We start from the raw sequence: 14337 nt of genomic DNA, 5'->3' as shown, positions 1-14337 counted from the left end.
CATCCCCTCATCCTCACACCAACATCCCCTCATCCTCACACTCCAACATCCCCTCACCCTCACCAACATCCCCTCACCCTGTCACACTCCAACATCCCCTCACCCTCACACTCCAATTTCCCTCATCCTCACACTCCAACATCCCCTCACCCTGTCATAATGCAACATCCCCTCATCCTCACACTCCAACATCCCCTCCTCACTGTCACACTCCAACATCCCCTCATCCTCACACTCCAACATCCTTTCATCCTCACACTCCAACATCCCCTCCACCCTCACACTCCAACATCCCTTCCACCCTCACACTCCAACATCCCCTCATCCTCACACTCCAACATCCCCTCATCCTCACACTCCAACATCCCCTCATCCTCACACTCCAACATCCCCTCACCCTCACACTCCAACATCCCGTCATCCTCACACTCCAACATCCCCTCATCCTCACACTCCAACATCCCCTCCACCCTCACACTCCAACATCCCCTCACCCTCACACTCCAACATCCCCTCACCCTCACACTCCAACATCCCCTCATCCTCACACTCCAACATCCCCTCATCCTCACACTCCAACATCCCCTCACCCTGTCACACTCCAACATCCCCTCATCCTCACACTCCAACATCCCCTCCATCCTGTCACACTCCAACATCCCCTCACATTCCATCCCCTCATCTTGTCACACTCCAACATCCCCTCATCCTCACACTCCAACATCCCCTCCACCCTCACACTCCAACATCCCCTCATCCGCACATTCCAACATCCCCTCATCCTCACACTCCAACATCCCCTCATCCTCACACTCCAACATCCCCTCCACCCTGTCACACTCCAACATCCCCTCATCCGCACATTCCAACATCCCCTCCACCCTCACACTCCAACATCCCCTCACCCTCACACCCCAACATTCCTTCATCCTCACACGAACATCCCCTCACCCTGTCACACTCCAACATCCCCTCATTCTCACACTTCAACATCCCCTCATCCTCACACTCGAACATCCCAACATCCTCACACCAACATCCCCTCATCCTCACACTCCAACACCCCCTCAACCCTGTCACACTCCAACATCCCCTCATCCTCACACTCCAACATCCCCTCCACCCTGTCACATTCCAACATCCCCTCATCCTCACACTCCAACACCCCCTCATCCTCACACTCCAACATCCCCTCCACCCTCACACTCCAACATCCCCTCCACCCTCACACTCCAACATCCCCTCACCCTCACACTCCAACATCCCCTCATCCTCACACTCCAACATCCCCTCACCCTCACACTCCAACATCCCTTCAGCCTCACACTCCAACATCCCCTCATCCTCACACTCCAATATCCCCTCATCCTCACACTCCAACATCCCCTCACCCTCACACTCCAACATCCCCTCATCCTCACACTCCAACATCCCCTCCACCCTGTCACACTCCAACATCCCCTCATCCTCACACTCCAACATACCCTCATCCTCACACTCCAACATCCCTTCAGCCTCACACTCCAACATCCCCTCCACCCTCACACTCCAACATCCCTTCATCTTCACACTCAAACATCCCCTCACACTCCATCCCCTCATCCTGTCACACTCCAACATCCCCTCATCCTCACACTCCAACATCCCCTCCTCCTCACACTCCAACATCCCCTCACCCTGTCACACTCCAGCATCCCCTCATCCTCACACCAACATCCCCTCCACCCTGTCACACTCCAACATCCCCTCATCCTCACACTCCAACATCCCCTCATCCTGACACTCCAACATCCACTCCACCCTCACACTCCAACATCCCCTCACCCTCACACTCCAACATCCCGTCATCCTCACACCAACATCCCCTCATCCTCACACTCCAACATCCCCTCACCCTCACCAACATCCCCTCACCCTGTCACACTCCAACATCCCCTCACCCTCACACTCCAACATCCCCTCACCCTCACACTCCAACATCCCCTCATCCTCACACTCCAACATCCCCTCACCCTCACACTCCAACATCCCCTCACCCTCACACTCCAACATCCCCTCACCCTCACACTCCAATATCCCCTCATCCTCACACTCCAATAACCCTTCATCCTCACACTCCAACATCCCCTCATCCTCACACTCAAACATCCCCTCATCTTCACACTCAAACATCCCCTCACACTCCATCCCCTCATCCTGTCACACTCCAACATCCCCTCATCCTCACACTCCAACATCCCCTCATCCTCACACTCCAACATCCCCTCAACCTGACACTCCAACATCCCCTCACCCTGTCACACTCCAACATCCCCTCATCCTCACACTCCAACATCCCCTCATCCTCACACTCCAACATCCCCTCATCCTCACACTCCAACATCCCCTCATCCTCACACTCCAACATCCCCTCATCCTCACACTCCAACATCCCCTCATCCTCACACTCCAACATCCCCTCACCCTCACACTCCAACATCCCCTCACCCTCACACTCCAACATTCCCTCATCCTCACACCAACATCCCCTCATCCTCACACTCCAACATCCCCTCACCCTCACACTCCAACATCCCCTCATCCTCACACTCCAACATCCCCTCCACCCTGTCACACTCCAACATCCCCTCATCCTCACACTCCAACATACCCTCATCCTCACACTCCAACATCCCTTCAGCCTCACACTCCAACATCCCCTCCACCCTCACACTCCAACATCCCCTCATCCTCACACTCCAACATCCCTTCATCTTCACACTCAAACATCCCCTCACACTCCATCCCCTCATCCTGTCACACTCCAACATCCCCTCACCCTCACACTCCAACATCCCCTCATCCTCACACTCCAACATCCCCTCCACCCTGTCACACTCCAACATCCCCTCATCCTCACACTCCAACATACCCTCATCCTCACACTCCAACATACCCTCATCCTCACACTCCAACATACCCTCATCCTCACACTCCAACATACCCTCATCCTCACACTCCAACATCCCTTCAGCCTCACACTCCAACATCCCCTCCACCCTCACACTCCAACATCCCCTCATCCTCACACTCCAACATCCCTTCATCTTCACACTCAAACATCCCCTCACACTCCATCCCCTCATCCTGTCACACTCCAACATCCCCTCATCCTCACACTCCAACATCCCCTCCTCCTCACACTCCAACATCCCCTCACCCTGTCACACTCCAGCATCCCCTCATCCTCACACCAACATCCCCTCCACCCTGTCACACTCCAACATCCCCTCATCCTCACACTCCAACATCCCCTCATCCTGACACTCCAACATCCACTCCACCCTCACACTCCAACATCCCCTCACCCTCACACTCCAACATCCCGTCATCCTCACACCAACATCCCCTCATCCTCACACTCCAACATCCCCTCACCCTCACCAACATCCCCTCACCCTCACACTCCAACATCCCCTCACCCTCACACTCCAACATCCCCTCACCCTCACACTCCAACATCCCTTCACCCTCACACTCCAACATCCCTTCACCCTCACACTCCAACATCCCCTCACCCTCACACTCCAACATCCCCTCACCCTCACACTCCAATATCCCCTCATCCTCACACTCCAATAACCCTTCATCCTCACACTCCAACATCCCCTCATCCTCACACTCCAACATCCCCTCCACCCTCACACTCCAACATCCCCTCATCCTCACACTCAAACATCCCCTCATCTTCACACTCAAACATCCCCTCACACTCCATCCCCTCATCCTGTCACACTCCAACATCCCCTCATCCTCACACTCCAACATCCCCTCATCCTCACACTCCAACATCCCCTCATCCTCACACTCCAACATCCCCTCAACCTGACACTCCAACATCCCCTCACCCTGTCACACTCCAACATCCCCTCATCCACACTCCAACATCCCCTCATCCTCACACTCCAACATCCCCTCATCCTCACACTCCAACATCCCCTCACCCTCACACTCCAACATCCCCTCACCCTCACACTCCAACATTCCCTCATCCTCACACCAACATCCCCTCATCCTCACACTCCAACATCCCCTCACCCTCACCAACATCCCCTCACCCTGTCACACTCCAACATCCCCTCACCCTCACACTCCAAATTCCCTCACCCTGTCATAATCCAACATCCACCAATCCTCACACTCCAACATCCCCTCCTCACTGTCACACTCCAACATCCCCTCATCCTCACACTCCAACATCCCTTCATCCTCACACTCCAACATCCCCTCCACCCTCACACTCCAACATCCCCTCATCCTCACACTCCAACATCCCCTCATCCTCACACTCCAACATCCCCTCCACCCTCACACTCCAACATCCCCTCACCCTCACACTCCAACATCCCCTCACCCTCACACTCCAACATCCCCTCACCCTCACACTCCAACATCCCCTCATCCTCACACTCATACATCCCCTCACACTCCATCCCCTCATCCTGTCACACTCCAACATCCCTTCATCCTCACACTCCAACATCCCCTCAACGTGACACTCCAACATCCCCTCACCCTGTCACACTCCAACATCCCCTCATCCTCACACTCCAACATCCCCTCATCCTCACACTCCAACATCCCCTCCACCCTGTCACACTCCAACATCCCCTCATCCTCACACTCCAACATCCCCTCATCCTCACACCAACATCCCCTCATCCTCACACTCCAACATCCCCTCACCCTCACCAACATCCCCTCACCCTGTCACACTCCAACATCCCCTCACCCTCACACTCCAATTTCCCTCATCCTCACACTCCAACATCCCCTCACCCTGTCATAATGCAACATCCCCTCATCCTCACACTCCAACATCCCCTCCTCACTGTCACACTCCAACATCCCCTCATCCTCACACTCCAACATCCTTTCATCCTCACACTCCAACATCCCCTCCACCCTCACACTCCAACATCCCTTCCACCCTCACACTCCAACATCCCCTCATCCTCACACTCCAACATCCCCTCATCCTCACACTCCAACATCCCCTCATCCTCACACTCCAACATCCCCTCACCCTCACACTCCAACATCCCGTCATCCTCACACTCCAACATCCCCTCATCCTCACACTCCAACATCCCCTCCACCCTCACACTCCAACATCCCCTCACCCTCACACTCCAACATCCCCTCACCCTCACACTCCAACATCCCCTCATCCTCACACTCCAACATCCCCTCATCCTCACACTCCAACATCCCCTCACCCTGTCACACTCCAACATCCCCTCATCCTCACACTCCAACATCCCCTCCATCCTGTCACACTCCAACATCCCCTCATCCTCACACTCCAACATCCCCTCCACCCTCACACTCCAACATCCCTTCCACCCTCACACTCCAACATCCCCTCATCCTCACACTCCAACATCCCCTCATCCTCACACTCCAACATCCCCCCCTCACTGTCACACTCCAACATCCCCTCATCCTCACACTCCAACATCCCTTCATCCTCACACTCCAACATCCCCTCCACCCTCACACTCCAACATCCCCTCATCCTCACACTCCAACATCCCCTCATCCTCACACTCCAACATCCCCTCATCCTCACACTCAAACATCCCCTCACACTCCATCCCCTCACCCTGTCTCACTCCAACATCCCCTCATCCTCACACTCCAACATCCCCTCATCCTCACACTCCAACATCCCCTCCACCCTCACACTCCAACATCCCCTCCACCCTCACACTCCAACATCCCCTCACCCTCACACTCCAACATCCCCTCACCCTCACACTCCAACATCCCCTCATCCTCACACCAACATCCCCTCATCCTCACACGCTAACATCCCCTCCACCCTCACACTCCAACATCCCCTCATCTTCACACTCCAACATCCCCTCACCCTGTCACACTCCAAAATCCCCTCATCCTCACACTCCAACATCCCCTCACCCTCACACTCCAACATCCCCTCACCCTCACACTCCAACATCCCGTCATCCTCACACCAACATCCCCTCATCCTCACACTCCAACATCCCCTCCACCCTCACACTCCAACATCCCCTCCACCCTCACACTCCAACATCCCCTCACCCTCACACTCCAACATCCCCTCACCCTCACACTCCAACATCCCCTCATCCTCACACCAACATCCCCTCATCCTCACACTCTAACATCCCCTCCACCCTCACACTCCAACATCCCCTCATCTTCACACTCCAACATCCCCTCACCCTGTCACACTCCAAAATCCCCTCATCCTCACACTCCAACATCCCAACCTGCGAGACCCATACTACCCTGACTCACTGGGCCCACACCTTCCCTCTCCCACCCCACACTTTTCCTATGTCACCTCCATAAATGCCACAGTGATAGCCAATAGCAACAGGATGAGGCCATTCAGCCCCTTGAGCCTATTCCACCATTCAATCCGATGAATGCTGGTCTGTATCTGGATTCCACCCATCCGCCTTGGTCGCATAATTGTTAATATCTTTGCCTTCCAATAATCAGCTTGGTTTGGATCTGGAAAATGTGTGCAATCTAATCATGAACGGACAGTAATTGTGCAAACTTCACCTCACCTGCTCTTCAGCAGTGTTAATAACCAGAAGGTTGGACTCTCGGAGAGTACAGTACAATTTGCTATTTTTCCATGTGTCTGCTTTCGTTGAAAAGTAGTAGCAACTCTCATTAAAGTGTATCCAATTGCGAGGGCATTGAATGTTCTGACACCCTGAAAAACATCAAACATTTACCTGTTGATGCTGAGAGGCCAAATCAACAAACTGGCATAAATTATAATAAATTAATACAACACATTCGAAGTGACTTTCCATCAACCACAGTTGTTAGTTTTAAGAGGAGTTCTATGTTGTTCTGAAACATTAAAAATGATGATTTCCCTCCAATTCTGCCTCTTGAGCATCCCCGATTTCCATCGCTCCACCAGTGGTGTCTGTGCCACTGAGTCCTAACCTCTGGAATTCCCTCCCGAAACCTCTGCATCTCTCGCTGTCCTCTGCTAAAAAGGCTCCTTTAACTCTATTTCTTTGACCTAGCTCCTGGTCCCTTGTCCTAATACCTCTTTATATGGCTTGGTGTCACATTCTGTTTGATAACGCGTCTGTAAAGTGCCTTAGGACATTTTACTACATTAAAGGCACCATACAAATCCATTTTGTTATTGCTTACCAGAAAGATACCTTCTGCCTTTGATGTCGCCCCATGGAAAAAACATTCAAACCTTCTCAAAATAACAAGTCCCACCACTTCTCGGCCATCTACAGCTGAGCAAGAGGAAACCAACCCTCAATGGTCGTTGTTCACTGCAAATTACATCTGTCAGTTGGTCCTTCCGTCTGATTAAGCACCAGACTCCTGGAGAAGTCGGGAGCTGACACCATGGATTCCCGAGTGTATCACCCACAGTGGATCTGGCTCTGAACACCCATCAACAGCTGTGTCCTTTTGCAGCCAATTTGACCAGGGTGGGTGGGGGATGGGAGGGTGGTCACTGGTTACCTCACTTCCTCCTGCCCAGAGGACAGCCACTCATTAGACAAAGGACAAATGCAACTGTGAGCCCTGGCTGGATGTATAGCTAGTCCAGCAAAACAATGTGGCTTCATCCATGTGCCTGCAACATGATACACTCTGGCCCACCCCAGGCGAACTGAGAGGGAGTTCCACCTGTTAAAGAACAGAAAGAATGGGACTTGCATTTATATAGCGCCTTTCACCACCTCAGTACATCCCGGAGCACCAGCCAATGAAGTTCTTTTAACCATAGAACCATAGAAAAATTACGGCACAGAAGGAGGCCGTTCAGCCCATCGTGTCTGCGCTGGCCGAATAAAAACTTGCCACCCAATCTAATCCCACCTTCCAGCACCTGGTCCATAGCCGCGCAGGTTACAGCATTTCAGGTGCAGGTCCAGGTACATTTTAAATGAGTTGAGTGTTTTGAAGTGTAGTTACAGTTGTAATGTAGGAGACACTGCAGCCAATTTGTGGACAGCCAACTCTCATAGGCAGCAAATCAAGAATGACCACATAAATGTTTCTTTAGTGATGGCGATTAAGGGATAAATATTGCTCAGGACGCCAGGAAGAACGCCCACCAACCTGTATCGAAATAGTGCCATGAGATCTTTTACTTCTAGCTGAGAGGGTGACAGGGCCCCAGTTTCATGTATCATCCAGAAGACAGCACCTCCAACAGTGCAGGACCCCCTCAGCACTGCACTGGAGCATCAACCTGGATTTTTGTGCTCAAGTCCCGGAGTCCTGAACCCAGAACCTTGATGATTAATTGATGAAAATGCCCCCCAAAACACAAGGAAGAATGCCAAGATGTTGGAGAGGGTGCAGAGAAGGTCTACTAGAATGAACACACTTCCTCCACACCACTTGACTGGACAGTTCATCATTTAATCACTCTGATTTATATCAACATTTATTTAAATGGACTTATCTTTGGATCACTCACCAGGTTCTGGCAACATTTCCACTTTTCTGGATAATGTGTTCATTAATTCAATAATCTTCCTCGATAACTCCGTCAAAACTAAACAGCAAGAGGGAATCAACAATAGATCATAAGGAGTGGTAAATACACTCACACACACTCCCACACAAAATATCTCACACACACACTCCCACACAAAACCTCTCTCACAAACACACACTCCCACACACACTCCCACACAAAACCTCTCTCTCACACACACACAAACTCTCGCACAACACACTCCTACACTCACACCCACACTCCCTCACAGACACACACACTTTCCCACACAGATGCATCTGTGACAGGCAGATTGGTGAGGACGAGGTCAAATATGTTTTTCCCTCTTGTTGGTTCTCTCACCACCTGCCGCAGACCCAGTCTAGCAGCTATATCCTTTAGGGCTTGGTCAATAGTGGTGCTATTTATTTTTAAGTAAATTTAAATTTTTCCAGAAGCAGGGGTCACAATCTCAGGATACGGGGTATGCCATTTAGAACTGAGGTGAGGAGAAATTTCTTCACTCAGAGGGTGGTGAACCTGTGGAATTCTCTACCGCAGAAGGCAGTGGAGGCCAAATCATTAAATATATTCAAGAAGGAGATAAATATATTTCTTAATGCCAAAGGGATCAAGGGATATGGGGAGAAAGCGGGAACAGGGTACTGAATTAGACGATCAGCCATGGTCTTTTCTCAATGGCAGAGCAGGCCCGAAGGGCCGAATGGCCTACTCCTGCTCCTATTTTCTATGTTTCAATGTTTTTATGCTACCGAGCCACTCTTGGTGATGGACATTGAAGTCTCCCATCCAGAGTACATTCTGTGCCCTTGCCACCCTTAGTGCTTCTTCCAATTGGTGTTGAACATGCAGTGTGAGTATGCATCTGTTGAACACTGCAGCGGTTCAAGAAGGCAGCTCACTACCACCTTCTCAAGGGCAATTCGGGATGGGCAATAAATGCTGGCCGAGCCAGCGACGTCCATATCCCATGAACAAATAAAAAAAACTCACACACACCCACACATACTCTCCCCCACACACAAACACATTCTAATACACGCACCCACACCCACTCTCCCACACACACTTACACACACAACACACACTCCATTTGAGATTGGAACTGCTGGGTGACCAATGCAGAGTGTGGGGGTTGGGATATTGGAGGCAGTAAGTCATGTGATGACAATTCCAGGAAGACATCCAACCAGAGTTGGCAACCCTAAAATCACCAGAATGGGCAGAGTTAGTGCCAAAGCCTGGCTACCCGACCCAAACCCGACCAAACCCGACCCAAACCCGACCAAACCCGACCCAAACCCGACCAAACCCGACCCAAACCCAACCAAACCCGACCCAAACCCGACCACATGTGTTGGGTTCAGGTCGGGTCAGGTCTGTATTCTGCGTCCAGCACTCGGGCTCGGATCGGTTTGGGCTGGACTGTACAGTTTTGTTTCATACTGTTTTCATTTTAATCTACGATTTTTATCTGTTTCAATAATATGTTTGTTATTTTTGGGTCGGGTCGGGCACTTAAAAAAATTAAAGGATTCGGGGCCCGGTTTAGGTTCGGGTTGGCTGTTGTCGGGTAGGGCTCAGGTTGGGTTTTAAAGCCAGGCTTTAGTTAGCGCCTCATCCCGAGACAGTTACTCCCGACAAAGCAGTACTACCTCAGTGTCAGGGTTGGCACCCCCATCTAGATTATCTGGCATGGGTGTGATAGATCGAATGGCCTCCTCCTGTGCTGCATCATTCTATGAGGTCCTGGAGGAGACTTGGACCCCATGGCACAGGAACATAGGAATAGGATGGGGCCATTCAGAGGCTTGAACATGGCCCGCCATTCAATCAGATCAGGGGTAATCTGCATATTCTTGCACCCTTACTGATGTGGTAGGCACACATCTGGATGCAAACTTAGATAGTGTGGCAGGGGCTTGGAAAGTCTGGTTGTACAAATGGTGATGTTTGGAGAACATGCAAAGACCTCTGTCTTTCCTTCCAGCAGAGGCTCAGTCAATCCTTAGAACACAATTACAGACAGGAAGAGGATTGAAAGGTGCTGCCTCCTGCAGGGGAATGATCCACACCCAGTACTCTCCACCAAGCAAGAATTAAATTCATTCAGATTGCAAGAGGCTTATGTATGCAATCAGATCAAACACATTGCAGCTTTCAATCGACTCCTGACTTGTATTTGAAAGAGTATTAGAAATTGGAATATCACTGTTGCTCATGATTGAAGATCAGAAAGTGTAATGGTTGGATCTTAGAATCAAATATTGTACCATACCATACGTAATCAGTTTGTTGTAATTGAATATAATGAACATAACAGTGAGTGAGGTTGCTGATGTCTACTTCTGAGTCTCTGCTCAGTGTTTCTGATGCTGCCATTCAGCTTGCCTAACGCAATCCCATTCACCTCTTGCACCCATCTGTGTCACTTCATTGCGAATACGCAGCTCAACGTCCTTCAGCTCTGATTTGTCTGTAACTAAAATGTGAGAAATGATTTAGACTTCAAGGCTAGAATTTAGAAAGTGACCTCAAAATGCAGTGCGAGTTACAATGCAGGGAAAATAAGAACATATGAAATATCAGCAGGAGTTGACCATTCAGTCCGATGGATGGTGGAACAATGAATATCAGGGATGTGTAAGAGGCCAGAATTGGACAAGCCCAGAGATCTCAGAGGGTTGTGGGATTATCTAGAATCCATTAGTGTCTATCTCCCCATTTCTGATTGCTTAGTGTCTACCTCTTCATCTCAATCCTTCAGTATCTATCCTTTCACCTTAATCCCTTAGTGCCCATTCCTCCAATTGCACATCCTCCATCTTTAATTCTTCATTGTGTCTATCCATCTAGTTCAGGTGTTTAGTTTCTATCCATCTTCTGTCCAATGAATCTATCTGACTTAAAGATGTTGTACAATCATCGCATGTGATCACAAGCATGGGCCTTGGCTGTTTTGTCTTAAAGTCAAAGCAGAGGTTGAGTTCAAATCCCATCATGACAAACGATGGAATTAAATCTGGTCATTTGTGAGCTGGTGCCAGGAGATCTGGCCATGTAACAATCCAGCTTGTTCACTGCTGCTCTTCAGGCATGGAAAACCTCTAGGGACTTGCAATAAATGCAATCAATGATATTCCACTCACCATTATTCAGCGCCTGAGAGATTTGCATCTGGACTTGTGACTGAACCTCCTCCACTGTCCCATCGGCCTCTGAACCTTAAAAATAAGCAAGAATTTAGGTGCAAAGTTAATTTAGCACAGCCGAGAGATTGTAAATTAAATTCTCCAAAGCCGAATTACCAGCAACAAACCCTTCCAATTGTCACAATGAATGAAACCTATTGAAAAGTCAGAATGATCAACAGATTCAGGTCTTTAGCAAGTCTGAATCAGGTGTGAACAGATAATAGACCACAGCGGTTCAGGAATAAAACTCACCACCACCTTCTCAAGGGCAACTAGGGCTGGACAACAAATGCTGGCCTTCCCAATGCTGCCCACATCTTAAGAATGCATTAAAAAAAATCCAACATGGACATAAAGTGTAAAGTTACTTACATTTAATGACTCCGATGATCAGAAGAATAAGCAAGACACTGAGGATGATGAAAATTAGGAGCATCAGCCCCTTTCCACAGAAGTGTGACTTGAATCGGCTATCTGAGATATTTCAAACATGGTGCTGGTTAGAATATTATATGGTCTTCAAATCTTCACAATGATGAGGAAACATATTGCTGCCAAATTAGCGCACTTTTATCATTGATTCTTTAAAGTTGTAGCCTTGAGAAAACCAATACCAAATATCTGGAACACACCCATCTCAATGCATGTAAAAGAACCCGTGAATTTATATGGTGCCTTTAACATCCTCAGGACATCTTAAATTGTTATACAGGCAATGAAGTACCTCTAAGGTGTAGATACTGTGTGATGTAGGAAATGTGGTGGCCAATTTGAACACAGCAAGATCCCACCAACAACAATGTGATAATGACTAGATAATCTGTTTCAGTGATGTTGGCTGAGGGATAAATACTGGATGGGACGCCAGGGCAGAACGCTGACGCTGTTCTTCGAAATAGCGCCTTGGGATCTTTTATGCCCAGCTGAGACTGCAGAGGGGTCTTGGTTTAATATTTCAAACAAAAGACGGAACCCTGACACTCCTTAAGTACAGCACCAGAGCGTCAGCTTAGATTATGTGCTCACAACCTTCTGACTTGGAGGTGAGAGGATTATCACAGAGTCATGGTTGACACCTTAAAGGAGATTGAGGGCTCCTTCAACTGCTGATCCCAGGAATTTGGGCCTCACGGGATCTGTCTACAAATGTAAAATCAATCTGGAAAGTCACAGCAAGTCATTCTGTTGCTGAATCGATTGCACTGTGATGGTCAGCACATGAGTGCAGTCAGATAGGCTTTGGGAGTGTTGTCTCATCTTCAAAGTGAATGTTACTTTTCTAGTTTTCAAATCCCTCCATGGCCTCATCCCTCCCCATCTTTGTAAGCTCAGACAGCCCTACAGTCCTCCAAGATCTCTGCCTTCTTGCACATCCCCGATTTTCATCACTCCACCATTGGTGGCCGTGCCTTCAGCTGCCTGGGCCCAAAGCTCTGGAATTTCCTTCTTAAACCTCCCCCCCACCCCCTCTCTATCTCTGTCTCCTTACATTTTTTACAAAAGACATCTTTGACCAAGCTTTTAGTTACCAAAATATCTCCTTTTGTGGCTCGGTGTCAACCTTTATTTGCTCATCACTCCTGCAACATTTTAGTTCATTAATGGTGCTATATGAACACAAGTTGTTGTTGTACAAACAGTTAGTGATAAGGAAGCAGTCAGTTTCTAAGAGATTCAGCCAATACTGCAAGGTATATAAATAACAAGGAGCTGACCAAGGGGATCAGTCTCCCTTGCAGTGTTAGTTTTATGTGGACGTTGCCGAGGACAAGGAAGACGATCTCGACTAACGAGGTGTCATCATGACCAAAGTCCCTCCCCTCACTCAGAACCAGCAAACCAGATGTTAGTAACAAAAACAGAAAATGCTGGAAATACTCAGCAGGTCAGGTAGTATGTGAGGGGGAAAGAGACACAATTAATGTTTCAGGTCGATTACCTTTCATCAGAAATGGCAAAGGTTAGAAGTGTAATAGGTTTTGAGCAAGTGAAAGGGGGCGGTGGGGGGAAAGAATAACAAAAGGGAAGGTCTGTGATAAAGGGTGGAGGGCAGGAGAGATTAAATGACAAAAGGTTTCACAATGCAAAGCCAAATAAAGAACCAAAAGATGTGTCTGGATGGGGTGTAAATGGCAGGAGAGCAGCAGTCTGAACACAAAAGGATTAAGAATGAAACAAGTGGAGGGAAATAAAACACAAAAAAAAACAATAAAAGTAAAACATGGGGCCAGATGTTCATGTTAGTAGCACTCATAACTGCTTACACAACAAAATAGTCAAGGAAAAAGAATACCCACTTGGGCTCACTTATTCCAGCCTTCGCTGCACTAAAATATACCTGGAATCCACTTAGCCTGTTGCTGATTTTGTTGGCTGTCGAGATCGAAATCCTCAATATAGTCAATGGCAGTTTCCCCAGCCATTCTGTAAGACGATGCAGAAACTGGCGCTGGGCGACACAATGAGCTGTAAAGGCAATGGGTCACTTTATGTTGTCTGTTGCATCAAAGATCAAAAGCAGTTTCTAAAATCCAAGGATGCCGCCCCTTTGCAGAATTGAAACCAGTTCAAGTAAAGCTGACACTGACATTT

General features: G+C 49.1%; 1 protein-coding gene across 3 annotated transcripts in view; it reads right to left on the bottom strand.

The window, feature by feature from the left end:
* LOC137355749 (hepatic lectin-like) overlaps positions 1-14337 on the bottom strand; it is a 35586-nt gene that overhangs the window by 18293 nt on the left and 2956 nt on the right. Inside the window, exons 2-7 of one of the 3 annotated variants that reach the window (XM_068021235.1) lie at positions 14084-14211; positions 12118-12219; positions 11701-11775; positions 10962-11033; positions 8510-8587; positions 6603-6754 (exon numbers count right to left, since the gene is read on the bottom strand). In XM_068021235.1, coding sequence (XP_067877336.1) covers positions 6603-6754; positions 8510-8587; positions 10962-11033; positions 11701-11775; positions 12118-12219; positions 14084-14168 — 564 coding nt within the window. In that variant the 5' untranslated portion in view covers positions 14169-14211. The remainder of the gene's footprint in view (positions 1-6602; positions 6755-8509; positions 8588-10961; positions 11034-11700; positions 11776-12117; positions 12220-14083; positions 14212-14337) is intronic. The other 2 variants (XM_068021237.1, XM_068021238.1) reach the window with 2 other exon arrangements.

The sequence above is a fragment of the Heterodontus francisci genome, chromosome 43, assembly GCF_036365525.1.
Source record: "Heterodontus francisci isolate sHetFra1 chromosome 43, sHetFra1.hap1, whole genome shotgun sequence".
NCBI classification, from domain to species: domain Eukaryota; kingdom Metazoa; phylum Chordata; class Chondrichthyes; order Heterodontiformes; family Heterodontidae; genus Heterodontus; species Heterodontus francisci.
The sequence above is the reverse complement of the archived record's forward strand: the minus strand, read 5'-3'. Positions and strand labels throughout refer to the sequence as shown.